This window comes from Cynoglossus semilaevis, chromosome 12 (genome assembly GCF_000523025.1).
Source record: "Cynoglossus semilaevis isolate Cse_v1.0 chromosome 12, Cse_v1.0, whole genome shotgun sequence".
Lineage (NCBI taxonomy): Eukaryota > Metazoa > Chordata > Actinopteri > Pleuronectiformes > Cynoglossidae > Cynoglossus > Cynoglossus semilaevis.
The window spans coordinates 16,012,385-16,040,032 of record NC_024318.1 but is presented as its reverse complement, the minus strand read 5'-3'; the positions used below and the strand labels follow the sequence as shown (position 1 = coordinate 16,040,032).

The 27,648-nt window shown below is 39.4% G+C and overlaps 2 protein-coding genes across 2 annotated transcripts in view; both read left to right on the top strand.

Moving 5' to 3' along the window:
* birc6 (baculoviral IAP repeat containing 6) overlaps positions 1-5,215 on the top strand; it is an 84,736-nt gene extending 79,521 nt beyond the window's left edge. Inside the window, 1 exon segment of the mRNA XM_008322461.3 lies at positions 4,854-5,215. Coding sequence (XP_008320683.1) covers positions 4,854-5,105 — 252 coding nt within the window. The 3' untranslated portion in view covers positions 5,106-5,215.
* A 6,540-nt stretch (positions 5,216-11,755) lies between these two features.
* ttc27 (tetratricopeptide repeat domain 27) overlaps positions 11,756-27,648 on the top strand; it is a 36,239-nt gene continuing 20,346 nt past the window's right edge. The window contains exons 1-9 of the mRNA XM_008322460.3: positions 11,756-12,038; positions 15,429-15,612; positions 16,243-16,366; positions 16,584-16,724; positions 19,278-19,380; positions 21,406-21,558; positions 21,658-21,797; positions 23,644-23,756; positions 24,380-24,446. Coding sequence (XP_008320682.1) covers positions 11,948-12,038; positions 15,429-15,612; positions 16,243-16,366; positions 16,584-16,724; positions 19,278-19,380; positions 21,406-21,558; positions 21,658-21,797; positions 23,644-23,756; positions 24,380-24,446 — 1,116 coding nt within the window. The 5' untranslated portion in view covers positions 11,756-11,947. The remainder of the gene's footprint in view (positions 12,039-15,428; positions 15,613-16,242; positions 16,367-16,583; positions 16,725-19,277; positions 19,381-21,405; positions 21,559-21,657; positions 21,798-23,643; positions 23,757-24,379; positions 24,447-27,648) is intronic.

Sequence of the window (27,648 nt, the reverse complement as noted above, 5' to 3'; positions counted from 1 at the left end):
GTCACCACGGAACTCTTCAAAGATGTTAGGGAAAAAAAAAAATAGAACGTTGAACGTAGAACTGCGATGAGAAAACTTCAGTACCAGCTTGAGTTGGTGCGGCCCAGTCGATCAGGAAAACCCTGACGACATGCTGATGGGGATACACTGTTGTTTGCATGGGTTGGCTCCAACAACCGAGGTGATTTGTTTGTGTGTGAGCGCACACTCTCGCGGGCTATTTATGGAATCGGAAACGCAGGTTTGAATTATACAGCAGCAGATTGTCAGGTGCAATTAAGGACAATGGGCTGCTGCGTGTTTAAATATGGATCCTTTTCATGCATCTGTGTGTATAAGATGCAGTATCACTCAACTGGCAAATATGCACACAAGTGAAGAGGAAGTTTCGTGTGTGGCGGCTTTGTATACTATAAGAACAATTGTAAAAAAAAAAAAATTTAAAATTAGACTATAAGAACAATTGTAAAAAAAAAAATTTAAAAAATGTTTTTTTTCTATTAGACCATATGTGTCAAACTCAAGGCCCGGGGGCCAAATGTGGCCCGCCAAGCCGTTCTGTGTGGCCCGCGGGAGCTTAAAAAGCATTTATTAAAGTTCATGCAGCAGAGTTTCTTAACCTGAGAAATTAAAACATGTTTTAGTCATTTTAGTCATTGTTATTTACATCTATACCAGCGGTCCCTGACCTTTTTTGTTCCAAGGACTGTTCAGCCAGTTCCACCTGTTTTTGCCAGATTATCTTTAAATAAAGAAAGTTAAAGGGAGACAGGCTGACCAATAGCAGCCACTTGTAGAGTCATGAACCCTGTGACCTGGCACAGACTGAATCAGTTTGTCCTCACTTGCTTCCTGTAATTTGCTTTTGAAAAAAAAAAAAATTGCAGGTCAGCGTGGCAGTGCGTGCTGCGACCTGTCCCGGAGGTCAAATCCACATCCATATTTATATCAGTGCTGATGTCTGGAGTCGGTGCTCCTGTGGATTTAGTGATGCATTTGATTGACCTTTCTTGTCAACAACAAGATTTCGCTGCCTAACATATTCCTGTTTATCATCCTGGCATTTCAGTTATACACACACACCACAGTGGGAGGCAGAGCTAATTTATAGCTGTGTTATGGATTTTTTTTCCTTTTGGAAATCTGAAGTCTGCACTGAGCTGCCGACTCCAGCAACTTTGACTTCTACATATTTGGACTGCACATATTCTGGGTGACTGGATATATTCTTTCCTGTCGTGCAGATGACGACGGTTACTGAGAGCCTGTCACGTAATGTATGTGGATGTCGACATTTAAACCAATACTAAGGACAAGTATAACAGAAAAATGCTTCACCACAGGAGTAAAATTTGAATGGACCACCTGGTGGAAATGAGTTCGACACCGCTGTATTAGACTATACATTGACGTTTGTCACTTTTGTGTAGTCACAGAGCAACCGCTAAATGGCTAAAAGTACTGTTGATGTAAACTTTGGTCAGCTGGTGTACAGCAGTGCCCGAACATGGTCGTATTTGCACGTCATTTTCACACACACCTTCATGTCCCATGTGTATCCTCAAATTCATCATACCAGACAGCTGGAAAGATATTTTCAAAACCTGCTCCTTAGACAAGCTGACCAATAGCAGCCACTTGTAGAGTCATGAACCCTGTGACCTGGCACAGACTGAATCAGTTTGTCCTCACTTGCTTCCTGTAATTTGCTTTTGAAAAAAAAAAAAATTGCAGGTCAGCGTGGCAGTGCGTGCTGCGACCTGTCCCGGAGGTCAAATCCACATCCATATTTATATTAGTGCTGATGTCTGGAGTCGGTGCTCGTGTGGATTTAGTGATGCATTTGATTGACCTTTCTTGTCAACAACAAGATTACGCTGCCTAACATATTCCTGTTTATCATCCTGGCATTTCAGTTATACACACACACCACAGTGGGAGGCAGAGCTAATTTATAGCTGTGTTATGGATTTTTTTTCCTTTTGGAAATCTGAAGTCTGCACTGAGCTGCCGACTCCAGCAACTTTGACTTCTACATATTTGGACTGCACATATTCTGGGTGACTGGATATATTCTTTCCTGTCGTGCAGATGACGACGGTTACTGAGAGCCTGTCACGTAATGTATGTGGATGTCGACATTTAAACCAATACTAAGGACAAGTATAACAGAAAAATGCTTCACCACAGGAGTAAACCTTTAATGGACCAGCCCCGGGCCCTGCCCCGGGGATTTGGCGACCCCTGCATTGTAAAAAAAATCTGTGTCGTACCTTTCACTTCCAATTGCTTTTTTTTTAAAGATGTTCTTTCAAATTCTGAAAGTTACAACTGGAAATATACTCGTTCTGGTAATTGAGAGGTTCACGGTTGATAGGATTGTTACCTGAGGCCTTGACCCAGGACTGATAAAATACAGAATCGGAGGCATAAGGAACTCTTTAATGACTGCATGATTCACTTTTGCCCTTGACCCTCCTTAGGGTGAACATTTGCACACGTTTAAATTTGAGCTCCTCTTCGTCCTTTGATGCCCTGAGGAATAATAAGTGGCCGGCATTACCTCAAAGGTCAAAGGGTGTATCTGACAGTCAGGGATTTCCATCCGGGGGCTGGGGGTCTCATAGCCTAGTTCGTGCATCTGTAAGTATGCCTTTCCATGTACCTTGGTGTGTACTCGTGCGTGTATACATGCATGCAGAACATACGCTACATGACTGGAGGTGGTTTGCATACGAAGCTCACATTCAACGCTGTGATCGATGACCGTGTCCAACTACCAGCGGTCCAGGGACTGGTCAATGACACATAAAGCCCCCGGGGGGAGATAACGCCCTGGTAAAACAATAAGTCAGAACATGTCCACGCATATATCAGTCAAGTGCTTCTACATATCGTAGCGAGTATCGTTTGTTGTGCTGTTCGCAGTTCTAAAATCTTGAAGGAGTCACGCAGGTCTGTTAAACAACTGAGTTGCGGAGATGGTTGAAAATGAGGAACTCTTGAAGTTCGTAGCCCTACTAATCTTCTTTGTATGGTTCCAATTTTTACGCCATGTATTTGCAAAGTGATTAATTGTGAGATTCGGGGGATGGGAAGCCGAAGTCGGAAGCGCCAAAGGTAGACAGCGATCGCAGACGTTTCGGAGCTGAAGCGAGGCTTTCTCGTGGCCTCTTTGCCCCTCCTCCCTCCTCTTGGTGAGCAGTAAATCAGCAGCCACCATAATAACTAATTCACTCTTTCTATGAGCAGAGCAGCGGCTACAGACATTTCCACCACGCTGCTCGCTGCATACTGATGTCTTCACCATGGCGACTGTTGCTAGGATGTTGACGGAAGGGGCGGCGCTTGGGGCCGAGCGCGTGTCTGAGATTGACGTAACCTGTTTCACAGAACGAGCAGAAGTGATGTCAGAGAGTTCAGCGCTTCTGATAAGAAACAGCTCCAAAGTGAAAGAGGGACTTTGATTTTGTGGAGGGCCTTCAGTAATGGAGACATTTGTATGCTGCCTGCGTTAGATGCTCTATTAGAAAGATTGCGGAGTGCAGACGAGAGACGCCGAGGCATCTGCCTACGTGTTCTTAGAAGGATACGGCATTTAACAAGTTTGTACTCACGTCCTGAAAGGCTTAATGATAGTAGATGATAACATGGAGGTTTGGTAGAAAACTGCTCATATATGAGTAGGTTAAATTAATAAGGAAGTTGTCAACTGTGCAGTGTCTCGTGTAGTATCTCTGTTCATAGCTTTATTTCAACAGGCGAACATGACGTATCATACCTGACAGACGACCTGAGGTTCTTCTCAAAATTTCATAGTCTTTTAAACAATGATGGTCCGAAAGATATAGAACACATGTGTCAAACTCAAGGCCCGGGGGCCAAATGCGGCCCGCCAAGCCGTTCTGTGTGGCCCGCGGGAGCTTAAAAAGCATTTATTAAAGTTCATGCAGCAGAGTTTTCTTAACCTGTGTTCCAAAGCGGCCCAGTACCACATGACCTATGGACTGGTACTGGTCCGCAGACCGGGGTTTGGGGACCCCTGATCTATACAGTCTAACATTTACAACCGGCCCTTCAAGGGGAACTGCATTGATGATGTGGCCCCCTGGTGGAAATGAGTTCGACACCGCTGATATAGAAGGTGGTTAGGTGACCTATGCATGAAGTATTTAAATAAGGGTTGTCCGATATTAACTTTTTTATCAATATCCGATATGCCGATAATGTCCAAACATTTCCGATTACGATATATCCGATTATATAGGCCTGGTTATATTTATTTATTTATTTATTTATCCGTACAAACCACTGTATGAGTTGCGGGCACCGGCATTCTGCATACGATCCCCTCATTATTAAAATAGATTAATTAAATAAACTACAATGCTGCCATCTAGTGGCTTTTATTTTCATATACAGCCGTTTTTCCCCAAAACTATTTTTAGGGCATACATCATTTGGCGAAACCCAAGCATTGCATTATCTAAGATTCCTACAGATATTACGTAACTATGCTAATGTCGGGCCGTCCATCCATATAAATATGCTATTTATATGGATGTATATTTATTTATGGATTTATATATGTATATTTATAAGGATATATAATATAGACGTCCATCCATTGAAACAGATGAGGGTAAGTCCAAAGGATCTAATCTTTCCTTATGAAGATAACAAAGTGCCAGAAATTGGTTGTATTGTAGTACTGGTATAACTGTGCTGTGACATTAAAGAGTTATCTTCTAAAGGTGCTGTTGAGCCACCCTGCTCTTTCCTCTGTAGAAGAACCGTCTGATGTCTTGGTGGTGTTTGACCTTTTTCGTGTCTCTGTGTTTTTTTCTCCTCAGGTGATCCACAAGCACTTCTACCTGAAGCGCACAGAGATCATGTCTCAGTGTGAGGAGTGGATTGCCGACATCCAGCAGTACAGCAGCGACAAGAGGGTCGGCCGCACCATGTCCCACCACGCTGCTGCACTGAAGGTAAGGCCGTTGCACGTCCCGAGCGGAGTGGAAATGCACCGCAGAGGTGCCGCTTTACGGCCGTCTGACGCTACACTGACTCACGTTAACTCAGAATTAGCTCTTGTAGTGACTTAATGTCGGTGATCATACTTCCTCTTCCTGAAAAATCCCCACACATCTATACCATCTCTACCCTCACCTCGTCACGGGGTGTTTGCCTTCAACTGACGTTGCTGCACATAAGAAAAAAAAAACAGCAAAAAAAAAAGGGAAAATATCTGCAAAAAAAAAAGCATGACACTCTTTGATCGAGTGGTTCCCAACCATTTCTTTGGCTTGTGACGCCATTTTGATCACAAATCTTTGGCGGCCACATAGACTTTTTCGTAGCTGTCACTTGAACAGTCACGTGATCGCATCCGTCAATCAAGTTGCATTTTTATATGCTGCATTGTGCATATTTTTTCAAGTGAACAAATAGAGTTTTTTAAGAAGAATTATAATAAAAGTGTGACCTGGTGTGACATACGGAGACGAATAAGTTAAAAAAAGAGTATTTTTTAAAATTTTATTTTATCAACGATTTGCCATTTTAGGTGACCCCACTTGCGGTTGCGACCCCATGGTTGAAAACACTGCTTAAAATAATTTTTTTTTGGCCGACTTCTCGACATTTCATTGTGTGACCGATGTTCGCTCATACCGATTTTCCTTCAATTGACAGCATATACAAAAAGTCACCCAGGTCTGTACAATCTGTCTGTCCAATGAGTGTCGCGTTGACTTTAAACCAGCGTTACTAGTCCATATGTCAGTTGTAAAATGAATTGCTGCTCCGGGGTTAGTTGCAGCAGGTATCGCTCCAGTATCGCTACTTCTAGAGAAAACAAAAAACAGTCGCTAGCAACATATACAACTAGACATATTCAAGTGAACAGATTAGGAGTTTGTGGGTTTTTAAATCATTATACTTCTGCTTTTTCCCCAACAGATGGTGTAGAATATGATAAAAGCATTTTAGCATTCATGCATGACTTTTACATGTCATTTATCGGTGTCACTTATCGATGTCATTTATCGGATAAATGGAGCATAGAACTGCTCCATCTATCTGGTACTGACCCGGCCCCCCTGTTCAATTTTAGGACAATTGTGGCCCGTGAGTCAAAAAGTTTGCCCATGCCTGGGCTAGTGTAAAACTTAAAGTAAAACCTTACCTAAGTTAAATTTAAAAAAGAAAACACACTTCTGTAAATTTTGGACCATTTTCAAGGGAATGATGGAATTTTAGTAACTGTGCAAAAAAAACTACTTTGTCTTGACCTCATGATATTTCGCTCGTGTCTATATGTAAATCAGGATCTAAAAAGAAAAACTGTGACAGAGCAGAGCTGTCATTATAACTAAGCTCACGAGTGTTCTTTTGCTTTTCTCCTAAATGGCACTTCTACATTTATTACAGTAAGAGACCTGCCTTGAACAGGAAGACGAGCCAAAGGCTTGACTAAGTTTAAACAACAACAAAAAAAAAGGAAGAACAAAAGTCCAAACAGTGCTGCTGTCACAGCTTTAGCTCACGATGCTCCTCCAAGTCGAACGGAGAAACTAGACAGCTGGGTGACCTGTTGTGAATACCTGCGTATTTGTGTAAATTCTGTGGAATCCAAAAGAAATAAGCTACACTGTTTGAGCAGACTGATGGAGAGTGATAGGAACACATGTTTCTGTTTTTTTTTTTTTTTTTTTTGAAAAGACTCAAGGGCTTGTAATGAAGCCACTTTGTCAATATTTGTATGTAAAGATCTAATGGCAGAACGTATAGAAGGAGCGGACGTGGCGGGGGCGGGGGGCATACAAGACGACGAGATGAACTCTGAACACGAGATGACCCTCGTATTGAACACAGCTGAGGAGAACTTTTATTTACTTGTAAAAGAGTGTAAACATTTTGTGCTTTTTTTCCCAATTGTGAAATAACCACTGATTGGTATGTTATTAAACTTGTTAATGTATACATATTGGAAGACGGAAGTGGCAGAGTATATGAGGGAAACTACCTTTAGAGAAGAATGTTTACTAAATGTTCATTTCTGTTAGTTTTTTTTTTTTTTTTTTTTTTTTTTTTGTTTTTTTTTTTTTTATTTTTTTCTGTTAGTGTGAGGACAGCTATAACCGAGGATAGACTGGCCATTCTTTAAGGAAACTATATTTAAGACTAAGAGAAAGAAGAAGAAAAAAAACAAAAAAAAAAACACGAGTACTAGAATCACAGATAAAAGCCCTTCTCTTCATCTACTGCTTCTTTTGATTTTTCTCCACGATCTCATCCTTCTGAATAAAGGCTCACGTGGACATTTTTAATCTTGCGTTCACCGCGTCGTCGAGCGCCACGCTTTCGGATTCACGGACATTCTTCGCGACTGTTCCCCCGTCAACACCGGACTGTGTCACATCAGAACTGTATTTTGAAGGCTTATGCATGTGTATGTGTGTTTTCTGTGCGTGTGCAACAATCCCCCAGTAAGATACAAAGCTGTGATGTGCCTTCGATCGACACCATACCACCAAATACTCAAGGAGAGTACCTTTACTGATTACTTTGCTATTTCTACAGAAACTAATGATTCTGCTCCGTCTGATATTAATAAAAAAAAAATGCTTAGTCTTTTTTTATTCTGTTGAACTCAATTGAACAAATAATGCACTTTCTATTTTGCTCACTCCATAGAACAGTCATACTCCTTTTTGCGAGGACATTAAATGAGCTTGAAAATACAGAGTGGTTGTGCGACTGCCTCTTTTTTTATGGTGAACCGCGGCGACAGGTGTGAGATGACAAATGGGAACGAGGAGCGAGAGAGACACTGAGTGCCTGACCGAAGATTTCACCAGATGTTGAAGGGACTATTTGTTTTTCTCAACAACAACAACAACAACACATCCATTTATTTTCTGACACTTTTCCCAAGGGCCGAAGAGGGAGCCAATCCCAGCTGACTTGGTGTGACAGGCAGAGACGAACAACGACTCTCGAACTCCTCTGGTAGAATGAGACGGTGAGTTGAAGACGTGAGAGAGACACATCAGTAGACTTCACTCAGTAACTGCCCCAGAACTCTGAGGCCACTGGAATTTATTTTTTAAAAACGAACAAACTATGTTTTTAAATCAAACAAATTTTCAGTGTAACAGTGAAATTTAAAGCAGTCTTTGTAAAAGATAATTCATGTTGTTATTACTGCTACGTGGGAAAACAGTTGTGTTTTATTTGGGTAAGTTGAAAAAAATTTTTTTTCTTTAACTTACTGGAAATCAGTCTGAACATTCAAGGGAAAGCATCATTCATTTACTTATATTAATTTTAACTTTATCGATGCCCACAGGAGGCGCCAAGTATAGGTGTGTCAAGTCTAACTTATTTTTTTGTTTTTGTTTTTTCAATTTCATTCCATGCTTTTATTTTGGTTACCGTTGATTAGATTGCATTTCCTAAAGACCCGGAAGTTACCTTTAAACAGCCAATTACCACAGAGATAGAGGGAAGTGCTGTTTATGACACACTTTTATTTTGAAAAACCTAATACGTATACAATATAACTTACTACTGTTGAGAAAATCTTAATTGAGATTTTATGGCATTCTAAAAAAGAATATGTTTTACTGATCATTATCATCTAAATAATTTTTAGGTGTATATTAATATGATATTCTGTGTAGTACACGTCGTGCCGCACTTTTTGAATGAATTAAAATTTTCAATTTGTTATGGTATAAGCAAAAAAAAAACACGAGTACTAGAATCACAGATAAAAGCCCTTCTCTTCATCTACTGCTTCTTTTGATTTTTCTCCACGATCTCATCCTTCTGAATAAAGGCTCACGTGGACATTTTTAATCTTGCGTTCACCGCGTCGTCGAGCGCCACGCTTTCGGATTCACGGACATTCTTCGCGACTGTTCCCCCGTCAACACCGGACTGTGTCACATCAGAACTGTATTTTGAAGGCTTATGCATGTGTATGTGTGTTTTCTGTGCGTGTGCAACAATCCCCCAGTAAGATACAAAGCTGTGATGTGCCTTCGATCGACACCATACCACCAAATACTCAAGGAGAGTACCTTTACTGATTACTTTGCTATTTCTACAAAAACTAATGATTCTGCTCCGTCTGATATTAATAAAAAAAAAATGCTTAGTCTTTTTTTATTCTGTTGAACTCAATTGAACAAATAATGCACTTTCTATTTTGCTCACTCCATAGAACAGTCATACTCCTTTTTGCGAGGACATTAAATGAGCTTGAAAATACAGAGTGGTTGTGCGACTGCCTCTTTTTTATGGTGAACCGCGGCGACAGGTGTGAGATGACAAATGGGAACGAGGAGCGAGAGAGACACTGAGTGCCTGACCGAAGATTTCACCAGATGTTGAAGGGACTATTTGTTTTTCTCAACAACAACAACAACAACACATCCATTTATTTTCTGACACTTTTCCCAAGGGCCGAAGAGGGAGCCAATCCCAGCTGACTTGGTGTGACAGGCAGAGACGAACAACGACTCTCGAACTCCTCTGGTAGAATGAGACGGTGAGTTGAAGACGCGAGAGAGACAGATCAGTAGACTTCACTCAGTAACTGCCCCAGAACTCTGAGGCCACTGGAATTTATTTTTTTAAAAACGAACAAACTATGTTTTTAAATCAAACAAATTTTCAGTGTAACAGTGAAATTTAAAGCAGTCTGATATTAATATAATTCATGTTGTTATTACTGCTACGTGGGAAAACAGTTGTGTTTTATTTGGGTAAGTTGAAAAAAATTTTTTTTCTTTAACTTACTGGAAATCAGTCTGAACATTCAAGGGAAAGCATCATTCATTTACTTATATTAATTTTAACTTTATCGATGCCCACAGGAGGCGCCAAGTATAGGTGTGTCAAGTCTAACTTATTTTTTTGTTTTTGTTTTTTCAATTTCATTCCATGCTTTTATTTTGGTTACCGTTGATTAGATTGCATTTCCTAAAGACCCGGAAGTTACCTTTAAACAGCCAATTACCACAGAGATAGAGGGAAGTGCTGTTTATGACACACTTTTATTTTGAAAAACCTAATACGTATACAATATAACTTACTACTGTTGAGAAAATCTTAATTGAGATTTTATGGCATTCTAAAAAAGAATATGTTTTACTGATCATTATCATCTAAATAATTTTTAGGTGTATATTAATATGATATTCTGTGTAGTACACGTCGTGCCGCACTTTTTGAATGAATTAAAATTTTCAATTTGTTATGGTATAAGCAGTACATAATGGACTGATGTTACTGTGGAGGCATGACAGAATGTGAATTCCCGCTACACTCACATTACCCAAATTAGATTGAGCTAAAATATTTTTTGGCTGCCTTGTATTGTGGTACTGTGGTCATTTTAATCTGTGGAGATTTATACAGTTTTTTTTTTCCTTCTCCAACGACATATTTGGCCTTAAACCACCTCGACTCAACCTGCTCACACAACTGTCATGCTTATTATTTACTGCTTTAGATCGACAGCACAGAGACTCATTGCGCTGTGCTCATTCAATCCCAGGCCCTGAAATTCATCATAGTGGTTGTAACTGGAAGCCTGGGAATATGATCGTGGTGAACATAAGATCCAAATGATCTTCATGAATACCAAAGAACTCCGAAGCATGCAGAGAGAATTCTAATAAAGCGTACTCCCAGGCAACATTTTATTGTAAAGGTCGTACTATAGTAGGTGAGTATACGACTGTATAGTCACAAAGTACAGAGGCGATCAAAATTATTATCTATTATTAGTATTACATATCTATCTTATTATTATTGTTATTGTTATTATTATTATTATTATTATTATTATTATTATTATTATTATTATTATTATTATTATTATTATTATTATTATTATTATTATTATTATTTTTATTTTATTTTGTACCACCAAGATGCAGTGCAGAGGGTAGGTTTCCATCTAAAATTGAATAGTAAAGAAGCGCTGTTCTTTTTAATCAGTACATGGTTGGCATGACAACGTATTTATACTGTATATGTTGTATACTGTAACACTTTATTATTTTTTATATTGATTTATTGAGTAAAACTATTTTATTAGATATTTTCCCGATTTCATGAGATAGATAGTTGAGTAAAACTATTTTATTAGATATTTCCACGATTTCATGAGATATATATATATATATAAATAGTACACAAAAATGTATATTTACGTTGTAATTGCTATGTGACTATTATATATCAATTTATAGGTAGTTCATATGATACTTTATTTATATTTAAACCCTTTTCAGAAAGTGTCGTCACTGCAAGACAGTATATAATAGGCTATTACAATATTACTATCAAAATACGTAATACTCAATAAATACTTATCAATATCGTGAGATGGTTTGTCGATATTATGCGATACTACCTTATTATTAGATAATACTGTCCGAATGTTACGTGTTACGTGTTATGTATCTCCCCAACGCTACGACATAGCATCTCACCGAGTTAGTTTGTCATTATATGAAAATTGTACGTTTTTATCACACAAGTAGAAATTGACTTCTACAAAAATATATAAATATACGTTTAGGAAAGATGTTTGGACAGATGTGGCTCTGTCTGTGTATTTTAACACATCTGTAAGACTCAATTTACATAACTTCCACTGGTCGTTTTTATCCACAGCCCAATCAGCAGGCAGTAAAAAAAAAAAAAAAAGCCAAACAGCTTTGCTTCGCGAAGCCGCGATTAATTTTCCCACAATGCAACGGGTATCTGTCATGGCTGCTCACTGATGCTGCTCGCACCACATGGGTAGAAATAAACACTTTCCCTGCGATTGAGGAAAAACCAAGTCTCTACGTCAATACAGCGGCAGCGGCGGGAGCAGCAGGAGCACACACACGTTCTCAGTCAGTGGAGGTGATCGGAAGTAATGCCTCTGGACGTGGAGATCCCGGTGCTGCGAGGGTTTTTAACGAGCACCGAGGCAGCGGAATGGAAGCAGGGTGTTCACTGTACTGCGGGTGAGTGTATATGTGATGAATTCACCCGGTGCTGATAACCATTGGTATTAGCAGACTTTGTGTCCTGCTGCAGAAGATTTTTTTTTTTTGGCGCTAAGGCGAAGTGAATGTTAATCTACAGCGGTGTAGCCGCACTGACAGCTACGCAGCTTCTGCACTTATTTGAGCTTCACTTTAAACTTGACGTCTCTTCCCTTTAAACTTTAGACATTTAAGTGACTATAATATTTTCTCTTATTCGCTTATATTAATGGAAACAGCGTGTCCCTTTGTGTCTCAACGTTCTGCCAGATAGCATTTAAATTTCAGTCTGGTTATGATTTAGTAGCGGCGTTACGTGAGACAGGAGGTGTATTGCGAACAACACAGTAAGGTTTTCACAATATTGTCAGCAGTGCTGCAGTTCGGCACATTAATGGACGTAAGATATGTTAGAGCTAAAAGTCAACCTGACACATTAGCTTCCGTTAGCTCCAGTTTCACGGTGGTGGAAAGAGATGTCAGGAGGTTCATAGTAAGCGAACTCGTGTCATGTACACTCCATGTGTCATTGCTGTGTTTAACTCGTTCCCTGCCGTGGCTTTACGTCACGCTCGAGGCGGCTTTTGTTTAGGGGTGCCAGATCTGCGCGACAAAACCAGCACTTAACATACTGACCACGTGAACTGAAGTACAATTTTCGATGGCTTCGCAATCAGTTCGCACAGCTAGTTTTGCTAAATTGTTAAAACAGAAAAGTGGATATCAAATGTCACTAAAAGACATTGGTGTGCTTTATAAGAGTTCATAGTTTTTTTTGCTTGTTTCTTTTTATACCTTTATATATTTGTATACCTTTTATATACTGTCCATTTAGGGTATCATTTAGACCCTAAATGGACGGAGACCTCAAGCAAGTCGTTAAAGAAACCCCAAAGATTGACTATTATTAATATAAGAACCCGGTTTATTATCTTTGTAAAGTTACTTGTTTAATGACATTAGTAAACATTATTATAATGGTTGTGTAGTTGCTAATTCTATGTCTGAACCGTTTAATTTATACTGGTTTAATTTAGAAAAGATAGTAACTAGACAGGTAAAAGGGCAAATGTATTGTGTAAGGAGGTATTGTCATTAGAAAAGGTCAACTGACATTTTAAAGGAAATAAAAAAAATACCCTCCTTTTACTTACTAAAATGCAAACCATGTACCTAAACTTTATTTACCCTCTCTTGGCTCCCTTTGTCCCCAGAAGCAGCAGCTTCAAGCATGCCCGCTCTCAGTGAAAAAACATGGCTGTCGGTACTGCTCCTATCCAAAAAGATACAGGGGAAGTTATTTTTTTAAAAAGTGTGTAGTCCACTAATACACAGCCAGTTAAGAGTGTCTGTTAACAAGAAATGAGAGGCAAGAAAAATAATAGAAAAACTTGACCTTCTGTCAAAATAAATAGTTTCAGTAATTTCTATTCAGTGGTGTGAAGATGGCTTTTCTTTGTGGACTTTGCTTGCAGGCCAAATAATATGTATAATAGAAGAAGGTAAAAAAAAAAAAAAAAAAATAAGCCAATGCAGATAATCACGAGATGTAAAAAAAAAAAGAATAAGAAAAAGAAATAGCAAACTAATATTAATGAAGGTTTAGATTAGACACAACTTTTTGTTGTCATTGAAAAATGGAGAGGCAATCCCTTACATTTAAAAGCTACGTTTTCATTTAGATGTGCTCAATTTTTAGACTATTGTAGACTCTATGTTGACCCTTGTTTAATAAAACTAATAGTTGGGTAATTTACTGCAACTATTGAATAGAAGAAAAAAAACGTCATTCATACAATGTTAGTTAAAAACTTTTAAGTATGAAATAAACCCTGATGATGGTTATTGTTAAAGTGTAATAAAACTAATAGTTGGGTAATTTACAGCAACTATTGAATAGAAAAAAAACCCGTCATTCATACGATGTTAGTTAAAAACTTTAAGTATGAAATAAACCCTGGTGATGGTTATTGTTAAAGTCTTGGTTCATTGTAATTGGTAAGATAATTATGATCCCTAGTCTTTGGTCCCTGATGCCTCGACACTGGGTGTGTTTTCATATCGGGTTCAGAACTGCAGTTCACCAACCAAACCCGAGGCTCTCTGTCTTGTTGTCTATAATTGCCTCCATTTTCCAGGGCAGCCCTGAAGGGTGGCTGAAATGTCATTAGACATGTGGCCATAGCTCAGGTTTTTAATTTTCCCCCTCATAAAGCCACAGCACTTTTTTTTTTTTTTCTTTTCTCCTCCTCTCCTTGGCGGCTTCTATTGTTTTCCCTGTGCTATCACAGTAGCCCCTGGGTTTCATTAGCTCAGCCATGCTCATTTACTGCACCATTTACACTGCAATTATTTATACAAGTCATTGACACATTTAAAGGATCGTACGACCAACCTGAAGATTCGATAAGAGGGCCACGGACAGCTTTATGTCTCAGTGCGACCATGATGAGATTCTCTTCATGCCAATAGAGCCGGTATATGAGCGCGTTGTGAGGGTCAGGGCCTGTATTTAGTGCTGGTAATTAATTTTTTTCCTTATTCTTATTTGGCCTTGAACGGCAGTTGAGTTGCTAATGTTACAATATTAAGCTCAGGTTGTTCCAGATTGAATGTTTATACAAAAATAAAGTTTCCATATGAAAAACAAAAATCAACATTACATATAAGGAGAGAAGGGAAAACATGCACAATTGACTTCATTTTTTTTCAATAAATATTAAGTTTGGCCTGCGACTTTGTCCCAGTTTTTTTTTATTTTAGCCCACTGTGAATTGGAGTTTGACAGCCCTGACTTAGACAATTGTCAGCCCACACAGTATCAACCTGGCCCTCCTGAACAGTTACTCCTAGCTGAGGGTCTATTAATAGCATGGTGCAATCGTCGGAGCTCAGAATTCCAAATAACTGCATTTGTATAATTGCGTTTGTCCCCAACCCCGTTGTACATTTCTGGGAAGCTGGCGTGTGAAATCTAATAAGACAGCAGAAAGTTGCTGCGGATTCAAAAGTTGCCAAAACCCCCCCCTCGTTCTTAACCTTGGAGATGAGATCAGCTGTCTGTCCGCAGTAATACATTCAACTTCCTGCTATGCCCTCTCCACATACTTTCCGATCTCATAAGGATATTTTTATCTTCTTTTCAGCAAGTTTTACTGCCACGATACCTGTGTTCCGGCGTTCATTTGATCACTCGCTATCTACAATCGTTTATACGAAGAAAAAAAATCCCAAACATTTGGTTTAACATCTGCCTGAACATCAGTCAGTGGTTCCACTGATCGCACTGAATAATCACAGCTCCCTCTCCTGCGACACCCCCCCCCATCCCCCCCGCCTCCCTCTTCAACGACTTTCTTAATATTCCAGATGCAGCTTCTCTTCTGGAGTCCTTGATCGACGGGGACTTCGAGGCAGTTCTACTCAGCCCCCAGTCGTTAGATTTGCTCAAGAGTGATGGCAGCTGCTGTGATGGGGAGAAGATTGATGCCTACTTGGAAAAACAGCTCCTGTCATACCTGACCAATGGCACCGAGGATGACCGGGCCAACAGGTAAATAGAGAAGGAAAGCGTTTTAACGGCTGCTGGACGCCAGAATTCCACTCATTTTTTTAATGATCCAATATGTCCCACAAATATTTGGGACAATATATTGTCGTTAACTTAGTACCCTTAACTCGTAATTTATTGCTATTGGTAATAAATGTATCGTAAGTACAGCGCATAGTCGAGGACGTGAGTTCCGCGTGTTTTCCTTTTCTGATTGTCTACGCCAGACATGTGCAAAGTTTTTGACACAGTTGGTCCTAAAATTGAACAGGGGGGCCGGGTCAAGATAAATGAATGTAAAAGTCATGCGTAAAGGATAAAATGCTAAAATAGTTTTAGCCTTCTCTATGCCATCTATTGGACAAATGTGGGCATTGCAGGGCAAAGGCAGAAATACAATCACAATACAACCCAATTATATAATTTGGAATAAGTATGGCGGGCCGGATTACAAAGCTGAACGGGCCGCATCTGGCCCTCGGGCTTTGGTTTGCCCATGCCTGGTCTACCCCGACACCCATACATAATGATGATAAAATGGAAAACATTATGTCTCATATTGATGGTACAAATTCTCTTCCAAACTGAGTATCATGTTGCTAAAAATAATGTCTATTTTCCTGACCGCTGCAGGGAGCTGACAGTGATGGCCCTGGCTGTGGCCTCACTCCACCTGTTTGCCCAAAGTAACTGGACCGGTCCTCCAGTTTCCATCCAGGCGTCCGACTTTCTGCCAGCCGCCTTGCTTTCTGCTCAGGTAGAGACACACACACACGTCTTCGTCTCCTGCTCTGTTGACTGATTTCAACCTGTGTTTTTTTTTGTCAGACTTTCACTGGTGTCAAGCTGCACAGTTGTTACCCGTCTTTTACCCACATGTAGCAGGATCCACAGTGCACCAGCCGGGGACGTCAGGTTAAAGCCTGTCTTTCTGACTCAGACTCTGCGCTCATTTGCATATCTTTGATTTGCAGCCCCAAACATTAAATGAGGCCGTCCTCTCCTGCCTGCTTCTGGATGGGGAGTCGGTATACAGCCTGGTGGCCAACCCCTTCCTGCTCCTGCTGGCCAGGATTATTCTCACCAAATGCTCGTCTGAAATGGAAAGCCTTCAGGTAAGAACGCATCTCGTTTGCTGTATAACCACCTCTTCATTTTAAAGCATGGGTTTCAAACATATGGCCCGTGGGCCAGAATCGGCCCGCTGGGGGGGGTTTATTCTGGCCCGCTTGATGAATTTTGTGAAGTGAAGAAATGCACAAATACATGATGTTATTTCAAATGATATTTTATTAAATATGAATATTTCCTAACGTAGTTCTTTGCATGAAGACAAAGGGGGAAAAACATGGACTTATTGTTATTTATAGGTGATTATGTCATGATTGTACTGGTCCGACCCACTTGACCTCTGGTGATGTTTGGCAGACTTTAATGAAAGTAACTACATTACGAAGAGTAGAATTTCTAGAGCAAGAATTGGAGTTTCTTTATTGCAAACTTCTGACTAAACACTGATATTTTAAAGATGTGATTTATTTTTTTTTTTCCCCAATATACCCTCTGAATTACCAATTTATTTTTTTTTTCTGATTTTACAAAAACATAGTGTGGCTTATTGTTATTTTCCACTTCCATATTTGGAAAAAAAAAAATAAAAATTCTACATTGTACTAGTTGTTGGTTTTCAGGTGAAACATCACATATGTTAATGTCACTCTTAACACTACAATCCACCAGGAACTTGACAACTCATGTCACCGATGAGAGCAAAGTATAGTGTACGTAAAACCTATTTTTCAAAGTGTTTCAACAATGTGATTTCCTTCTTTATCTTATTATAGAAAATAAAAATAAAAATGCCTTTGCGCAGACAGTGAGGTCTATATTTATCTCAGTCCTTAAAGTGGTTCCACTGACTGAATGGGGACAGCTTCCAAGTCTGTCTGATCACATATTCACTGATGAAGCCGTCAATGAACACTTGATCTTGGTTATTTATAGCTTCAGGCTAAATGACTAATTATATCTTCAGGTTCACGTTACCTGTAAAAAAACTGTATGTAGTAGGTTACCATGAAAGATGTGTGCGTGACACATGGGTTTTTTTGTTTTTTTTTCATTAATTAGTATCAATACTTTATGAGAGTAATCGATACTCAATACCATGGAATCGTTACTCCCATCACTAGTATGAAGGAGTTATGAATAGTTGGATTTAAAAACTGACAGAAGCAATAAAGTTAAGCTTTGGTGATGAATGAGGTTATTCAGAGGTGAAGCACCGTTCTAAGCCTCTGTCAGAGACTCTGTCAGATGAATTTGTGTCAAGAACTCTTCGGCTCAGTAAGTAATCTCAGAGCTTGAAGATTGAAGCTTTCTTAAAAAAACTTCCGAACCCCAAAGTCATTGTTGGCTTGCCTCATGAGATGAGTCACCATATTTTTACATAAATATTACTGGTGCAGCATTATAAAATGTAGCTATTCACCAGAGATGGTAACCATATTGTATTCCATTATAAAAGTACTGGAACCTGTTAGCAGAGAAAGTGACAGAAACTATAATAAACTTTTTTTTTTAAATTTTATTATTTATTTATCACTTATTTTAAGTGCATATATATAAAAATAAAAAAATTAATATATAGAAATAAATTGAATTAAATATGTAGGCGTGGGCAAATTGAACAGGGTGGCCGGGTCAGGAGCAGATAGATGGCGCGTTCGTGTAAACTAAGATAAATGACATGTAAAAGTCATGCATAAAGGCTAACATGCTAAAATGCTTTTATCATTTTCTACACCATCTACTGGGGAAACATGGGTATTGCAGGGAAATGGCAGAAGTACAATGATAATATAAATAAATTATATAATTTGGAAATGTTTGGTGGACCGGATTAAAAAGCCGAACGGCCCACATCCGGCCCCCGGGCCTTAGTTTTCCCTTACCTGCCCTAGTATATATCGTATAACGTAAACACATTAGTTTTTGTGCTCAGGCCATGTTGGCGTTCGGAGTCAGCTGTCACTCATTCTGTTGACGTCAACAGTTCAAATGCGAGCCCATGTGACACATTTGCGTCGACCTCCTTCTGCTGAGAGATGATTTCGTTTCAATTTTACCTTTCAAATGCTAATGAGCAACACGGAAATCAATTAGCGCCGCCCCTCCCACCTCTTCTTCTAGGTGGGTGAGGAACACAATTGCCAACGATGCATGTCGACGGCGATGCTACGTGTCCACATGCATGCGTGAACAAGCTTGGCATGTGCGTTGCAGGGGCGATCGATTCCGAGAGACAATTAAGCCTTGTGCAACCATGCACCAAAGGTCATCTTCCGTGTGAACGAGGCCGGATATATCCTCACTGACACGTTAATCAGCTCTTTACGTGCTTCGATGCCACTTCGCTGCTCGTGTTGAAGAGGAACTGGGGCGTTCAGGGGTGAGGCCACTTAGCTGTGAGTGGACAATTAGGGAAGCCACGTCTGTCACAGTGTAACTTTCCGCTCCCTGCAGTTGTGTGGTTTTGATCGAGTTGATGCCAAGGGCGGCAAACACATTTTTGTGCATAAGGATAAGTGAGTTGTCTCAGGACAGTAGTTCCTTTTTTTTTCTTCTCAGTGTTTTTTCTCAATTATTTTTTTTTTTTGTGCCTGTAGCTGCTGCCCTGGTGGACCCTTCGCTACATCAACCTACATCAACAGATCCTGGAGGCTCGTTCGCCGCAGCTCCTCAGTTTGGCCAAGAGTAGCGTGGACAAAGGTCAGTCACAGAGACCGTGATGCTCTTTCAAAGTCGAACACGACACCAGTAAGACGCTAAGTGTCTTTCTCTTTCTCTCTTTCTAAGTGCGAAGCAAAGCTGAAAATCGAAATACAACTGAATTTAGGGGTTCAAACATATAAATGACCTGCTTCAGATTTACTTTTAATCAAAGTCCTCCACCGAGGCATACTTGAATTAGGTTACAATTCTGGTTACACTCACACTAAATTAAATTTTGTTTAAGCTCAAGTTGCAAATGTGTGTATGTTCAACAATGTATACGCAGAAAAATTTACATTCACCTCTGTCTTTTCATTTTAAGTATATATATATATATATATATAAATATGCATATATTTATATATATATTTATATTTATATATGTATATACTTAGTGTATATATATATATAAATATGCATATATATATGCATGCATATATATATATATATATATGCTATATATATATATATATAGCATATATATAGCATATATATATATATAGCATATATATTTATATATATATATATGCTATATATATATATATATATATATATATGCTATATATATATAAAAAAAACCCTTCTCTCACCACAGGACCAGATGCTAATTCAGTTAGCATCCGGAAACGATATTAGCATAATAACATTAGCATTGTAGAACACTGTCACAAACATACTGGGGCGCCACCTTGTAAACACCTGTACTGTTTAGTGATAAGGCACATAAATAAAAATAAGTTTACTCCCACACAGCCACCACACCATTGCATCAGCTGCGCTAAAAGTGACAGCGTGTCGTCGCGTATAAATCTCTACAAAACATCAGTGTTGTACGCGCAGGAAAGTGTTTGATTTCTGATCATGAATAATACACCTGCTCTCTGCTTCTGCTCTCCTGCCAGTCTTATAGATGATAATCTGTCTCCGTGATATGACCTGTGTCGAGGCCAAATTATTAATAGGTTCAGAAAGAAGGGCCGGAGGCGGATCCGAGGCGCAGACAAAGCTTTAATCTTCCCCAGTCATCACCTGTGTGCTCTTGTTTGTTTTATAATGGGTTTCACCTCGGGCCCCCACTCCTTAGCTTCAGTAATTATGAGTGCGAGGTTTGAGTGCGAAGCGGCACTCATTACAAGGCTGAAGCCAGTTTCATTCAGATGGTTTTCACATCAGAAAATGATCCGTGTGTCTCAGGCCTATTATTTATTTTATTTTTTTTTTTTTTTTAAATCCGAGTGGTTCCATTTTTATGGATTCCATGCATTGCAAAAACGGCTATAAAAACACATTCATTTATCCATTCAAATCGAAATAATCTTCACCAGGGGGTGTCAAACATAAGGCCCGCGGGCCAAAAATGGCTCGTTGGTGGTTGGTTGGTAGCTCTAGAGCAGGGGTGTCAAACTCATTTTCACCAGGGGGCCACATCATCAATACAGTTCCCCTTGAAGGGCCGGTTGTTGGACGACTGTATAGACCAGGGGTCCCCAACCCTCGGTCCACGGACCAGTACCAGTCCATAGATCATTTGGTACCGGGCCGCAGTGGTACACAATGAAAAAATGTACTTAATTTTTACTAATTAAAGTAAAAATTAGGTTAAGAAACTCTACTGCATGAAGGGTTTTTAAGCTCCCACGGGCCACACAAAACGGTTTGGCGGGCCGCATTTGGACCCCGGGCCTTGAGTTTGACACGTATGCGCTAGATGGTTCAGTCCGGCCCACTTGATGAATTTTGAAAGTGAAAAAAAAAAACCGCACAAACACTAATGTTCATGATGTCTTAAAATAAAATTATTATTATTATTTCATTAAATATGAACATTTTCTAGTACATAAGAAACTAAGGGGAAAAACATGGACTTATTTTTATTTATAGGTAATTGCGTTATGATTGTACTGGTCCGGCCCACTTGACATCTAATCAGGCTCGTGAACCACAAAGACTTTGTTCTGTACACTACCGTGTTTTATCTGTTGTGAGGAACTGATTCTGACTCTTGTGATCCATCGTCCACAGTGCTGAAACACGCCTCTGTGTTGTCGAGGAATTTGGCAATCCACTTTCATCTGGAGTGCGTCTACATCAATCTCACCTACTACGAGTACCAGCCAGCCAAGGAACACATCGTGAAGGCCCAAGAGCTCTCTGGGCTGGACGTCAACATGACAGGTATGTTAGCGGACCACAGAGCAGGAGGCTCTCCCTGTTTGATACCCGGTGATTACTGGATTCAAGCTAACGATATCTGATATCGGACCGCGTTGAAAGGTGCTCTGGGGAAAAGGACCCGGTTTCAGCAGAAGGATTTAGCTCAGCTCATCCTTGAGATCAAACGGAAGCAGGACCACGGTGAGAAGATGGATGACCAAGACAGTCCCAGTCCTACGCCTGTGTCCAGTCTACCTAAGGTACAAGATACTGTCATTAATAAATGGTCTATTGTATATATACATTTTTATATATATATATATATATATATATATATATATATATATATATATATATATATATATATATATATATATATATATATATATATATATATATATATATATATATATATATATATATATAATGTATTGAAGATGGAGATGGTGATACAAGGTTCCTAAATTAACTTTATTATAAATTTTTTTTTTTTTTTTTAATGATTGTCAAACTGTCATACTACTCCTTTAGATTTAGAGCATTCGTTCACAAAATATTGTCACTTATCAATTATATCTGATTTTTTTTCTACGCCAGTTCCCTTCATTGATGCCCTATAGCAGGGGTCCTCAACCTCTGGTTCGGGGACCGGTGCTGGTTCGTAGGTCATTTGGTACTGGGACACAGTGAAAAAAATGTACTTCAGTTTTACTAATTGACAAAAGAACCCAGTCATATCCCTTTACTTTTTTTTTTAGTCATAGATAATATGTCAAAACTAACAGAATAAAGACTAAAATATGTTTTATTTTGAAAATTTTTTTTAGTCCTTGGTACAGAATAGTGTTAGCATATCAGCAAAAGATAAAAAGGACATATGCATAATAATCATATGGTATTAACCTATTATTAGAAATTGAATGTAAATCCTGTTTTTTTAATGTCAACCTAACCTATTAGAGGTTATTGTGTTGCCTAGGCAACGGTCTGTTGTATTAAGAAATTCTGGGGGAAACAAAACCTTTGAAGCAAAAATGCAACTGGACACAAGTAAAACAACCATTCACCATCCAGAGGTGGTGAAGTCTGGTTAGTGACCAGCAGGTCAGGCTCTTTGCTCCGTCCTCAGTTGTGTGTTATAAAGTGTAAATAAAGAGTTTGTATGCGGCTCGCGGTCTCACGGCTGTGGCCCAGCTCCAGTGGCTTTTACTGCCCATCTACCACTAATGCCTTCATTACTGCAGGAGTAGAAGTAAATGGTCTCAATCAAAGCAGCCATTAACCAGGGCCCACTGGCTTTCCATCTAGATAGAAGTCCTGATGGTACGGAATATATGAGCGAGCCGGGAAACATTCTTTACTGGTCTAAAAAAAAAAAAAAAAAAAACACCCCCTGCTGGGCTGATGAAGCATTTTTTTTAGGTAAATTCTGACAATGGAACTCAATTTGCCGCGCCGACTTTTTTTCCAATGAAAGGTTTAGACCAAGGCAGTTTACTTTGCATCAATGAAATGAGCCAAGAATAGGACGATGGACCTGACTACAAGCTTCAGGCACATGAAGTCGATGTTTGTGCCAGTCTGCAGACTGTTATATGGCACATATTTTCACTGGTTTAAAGACCGAGATTGCAAACTTTTATGCAAGACTGACCTCTGGATGTTATGATGTTCATGCTTGGAAATATCATTGAACTCATTTTGGTTCAGATGTCATGTGGGCCGGACCAGTACAGTCATTACATAATTCATTATGTTTTTCCCCTTTTGTTTTCATGCAAAAAAGTTTCTTAGGAAATAATATTATTTAACGAGCTTTCGTTTGACAAAACATCCCAAACATTAAGTGTTTAGGTTTTTTTTTTTTACTTTTAAAATTCATCAAGTGGGCCGGATTGAACCTTGTAGCGTGCCTATTTTGGGCCACGGGCCTTATGTTTGACTTGGAGATTGTTGGTGTGGCAATAGAGGAGATGATCTATGAAAATAGGCTGTAAAGTTGACGTAATTGCTCAATCTTCCAGTTAAATATCGACTTTGATGTGACACTTTAAGGGAGACGTCGATGCCCATCCCTGACGTCTTCCTCCGCTTCTGTGTTTACAGGATCTCCTTCTCGGTGATGACACGGTGCTGGACAGAATCAGTTTAGCAGAACCAGATCAATATGAGATTTCAGACCTCAGCGCCGAGGAGCAGGCAGTCGTTCTGGGGATCTGGTAAGTCCACTACCTGGAGATTGACATAATAACAGCAGTAATGACAATGACAGGAGTCGCTGGGAAGGATGTGAGAGCCTTTATAAACCAATCCTTACTACATGGTTTTGATGAATTGTGACATTTCACAGATATTTAAACCGAAGCCGTTAATATCACTGTCCCCACGGTGGTCTGCCATGTCAAAGGTCAATGCCTCATGATTCCAAATATTGGGTAATCATCGCTTAAATGGACTCACATGGAAAATGTAGACATATCCATGACAGGCTGCATCTATGAAAGGTCATTTCACAATATTTCCAATTTTATTAAATAGAATAAGAGACAAGCGGATTTGCAAAGTGTTAGCACTAACTCTTTGTTAAGCAATGAGGTTGTGGTACATTTTATTGAAGTATTTAAGACAAGCAGTATTTTGACCTGCAAGACATTTTTTTTTTTTTTTGGCAAAAAATGTTTAGATTTAAATTGTGGTTTTAACGTAATAAACGGTATTGATATTTTCATCAATATTTGTCTTAGAACTTGGAACATTGCTAAAAGAACACAAATATACAATAAATATATATATTGCTGTTTATATATATTTTTTTACCTACTGTCATAATGTTACCTTGCAGTTATGATTTCCAAAAGAATAATCCAGTCCACAAACTCACTGAGGAGGAACTTCTGGCCTTCACATCGGTGAGTCATCTCTGGACTCTGTCTCTTTATCTCTGACTCTTTATCGCAGTTTAACATTTAGAATCACATTCTGAATTCTGCAATTAAAGGTGGGCCAAAATCTTCAAATTTACAGGATGTAAAGGCGTGTTTTCACTGGCACGTCACATTTGCTGCGCAACATCACTAGTATTAACTAATCCACTTAGAGATGGGGGTTTCAATACTCTATTAATCTAATCCGGGTGTAAAACCATTGAAACTACCATGGGTTTCACTACAGATGCGGCGGAGAGAATCTGGTCATTTTTTTCAAAATAAAACATCCTTTAGAATCAGATAATAAATAAAACAAAAATAATTTAAGTTAGGCGTTTTTTCTGTGCGGCCCATTACCAACTCACCCACGGGCTGATGCCGGTCCGCGCCCCGGAGGTTGGGGACCACTGCCCTAAAGGGAGTTTCAGGTGTGACTGTGATTGGTCATTTTATTTGAGTATAGCCCAGATAGCTAGATTAGCCTAAAGGGGAAAGATTTATTCAAAAATGATTATTTGCAACCCAAAATCTGTGTGTGACTAAAAGGTAAAAAAAAAATTTTTAAAAATAAAATAAAATCCTACATTTATTTTCAAATCTCTTAGTTAACGTACCTGCTCCTGTTTTTTTTTTTTTTTTTTTTTGGCATATATTGTATTTATTCATATAGCAGCAAGGTTTTCCCACAGCCGTGGTCTTCACTCTTCACTCACATTGTCCTTGGAGCTGCGGTCAAGGTTCTAGGTAAACAGCTTTAATACAGGTATTGTCTCTTTTATGACACGCGGTACCTTGTGCCCGGTGATTAATGTTTGGGCTGCGTCACGTGGGCCAGCGCTGGGCTGTGATCTGATGCTCTTTTGTATCAGGTGATTTGAGAAGTCAGCTCAGCTCAATAAAGATAAAAGCCTTGGGTTTACCTGGCAAGAGACAAAATCTAATTATCTTGGAAGATGATTAGAAAAAAAAAAAACACAGTGGGGGGGGGGGGGGGGGGGGGGCGGCTCCAGTGGGAGACGCTACAAAGCTGATCTGGGGTCAGATCCCAGACGAGACACGGGCCCTTAATAACAGTAATAAAAGATTTATATAAAAAAAAAAAGGTCCATTATCCAAAGATTGTTGTATAAATATCAGCTGATGATGGAACGCTTTTTAAATGTTTGATGCGTGAAGGAAGGAAGGAAGGAAGGAAGGAAGGAAGCTGCTGCTTCTTGCAGGTGCTGGTCCTGTGAGCAGGCATCTTCCCAGCCTACATGTAGATCCAGGAATCTGCAGGCTGGTTAGATGGTTGTCACAAGACCGGCTGTCTTCACCGAGGCCTGAACGCGCATCACTGTAACCCACGCGCGTTACTTCGGCTGTTTTGACGAGCTTGAAGTTCTTCTTCAACTGTAGGTGGCTGTGCTGATCCATTCTCCTGGGAAATGTATTCTGTCTATGTGTCGTAAGACGTCTTACAGTATAGCAGGCCATGTCCAATGTCAGGCCCGGGGGCCAATTGTGGCTCGGGGACAAATTTTATACGGCCCGCAGCCTGTCATAAAATCGGATCACCTGTGACCCAGCAGGATTGTACCCAGATTATGAATGCATATTTAAAAATACATGCAATTTTATGTTTCACCAAAAGATGGCGGCAGCGCTGAGCAGCCGCCCTCTGGTGCTGTGCGCTCGTGAAACCTTTCTGGGCAATTTCCAAAATGGCAACTGCGAATAGGAAAAGGAAAGTTGAGCGCAAGGCCCCGCTGCTTCCAGAACAAGTGGAAACTGGAGTATTTTTTTTTTTTTTTTTCACTGAAATATGCAACAACTGTGTTTGCCTTTGGGATTCAAAGAGAAATTATGAATTCTAGTGACCGGTATACATATGTACTAGATCAGGGGTGTCAAACTCATTGGGATTTAGGGGTCACATACAACCTGATTAGATGTCAAGTTTGCCGGACCAGTACAATCATAAAATAATTACCTGTAAATATATATCCAAATATAAGTCCATGTTTTTACCCTTGGTTTCCATGCAAATAAGTACAAGTATATTAGAAAATATTCATATTAAATGAAATATCATTTGACAAAACATCCCTCACGTGAAGTGTTTGTGCATTTTTTTCACTATCAAAATTCATCAAGCGGGCCGGATTGAACTCCATAGCGGGCCGGTTTTGGCCCTCGGACCATATGTTTGATACCACTGCTCTGGGCATAATCTGCATAATCAATACCTGATTTTTTAAATTTAATTTATTCTCTGTTCTCTTATTGGTAATTTGAAATAAAAGTATCAAATCAATCAAAGTACCATATTCGGTCGCGTATTAGCCGATTCGCGTATAAGCCGACCCTTGAAAATTGATCCCAAAATTTTTTACAAAAACTCGCAAATAAGCCGACCATAATTTTTTTAATTTTTTGCCGTGGTAAAATGTAAATAGTAAAGACTATTTAAAATTGCGAAGATTTCGCCAATGTTTGTTGTGAAATTTAGAATAGACGTAATAGATTTTTTTGCATTGCTCTTGCAAAGATTTCGCCAATGTTTGTTGACGTGATTTTTTGCGTTACTGTATATCAGTAGTACAGTTAAAATAATTATGAAATATCAGTTGTAGATTGAGTGGATTTAATTAATTTCTGAGTCTAATGATATTTTTGACCACATGTTTGACTTGGTGTTTGTTATTGGTGATGATGCGATCGATGGGAAAATGCTGTCCCAGGTATTTATGCGCATATAAGTCGACCTCCTCGATTTGATCTTTATTTTTTGGTGTTTAAAATTCGGCTCATATGGGAGTATATACGGTACTTTGAAATCCTGATATCATGTTGCATTAACTAGCTGCTATAATGGCAGCAACAAACATATAATGGCTGGTATATTGTTTCGGGACGGCACGATCCGATACCCGGGTATCGGTGTGATATTGGTCAATATTTCAGAATCCATCATCAGAAGCCTGTCTAATCCGATACCTAAGCCCTAAGACCTTCTTGCACCCGATGCGACGTTTCAACGTTCTGACCAAACGACCGAAATAATGCTTTAGTTTCCCTGCCTCCTCTGTCAAACCTGAATGCAGCACAGACTGCAGCCTCTTCAGGGCCCTCGTCTGGATGCTGCGCACGTTTGCTCAGGTTTGATCACCGCTGAACAAATGAGACCTTATCCTGTCAAGTC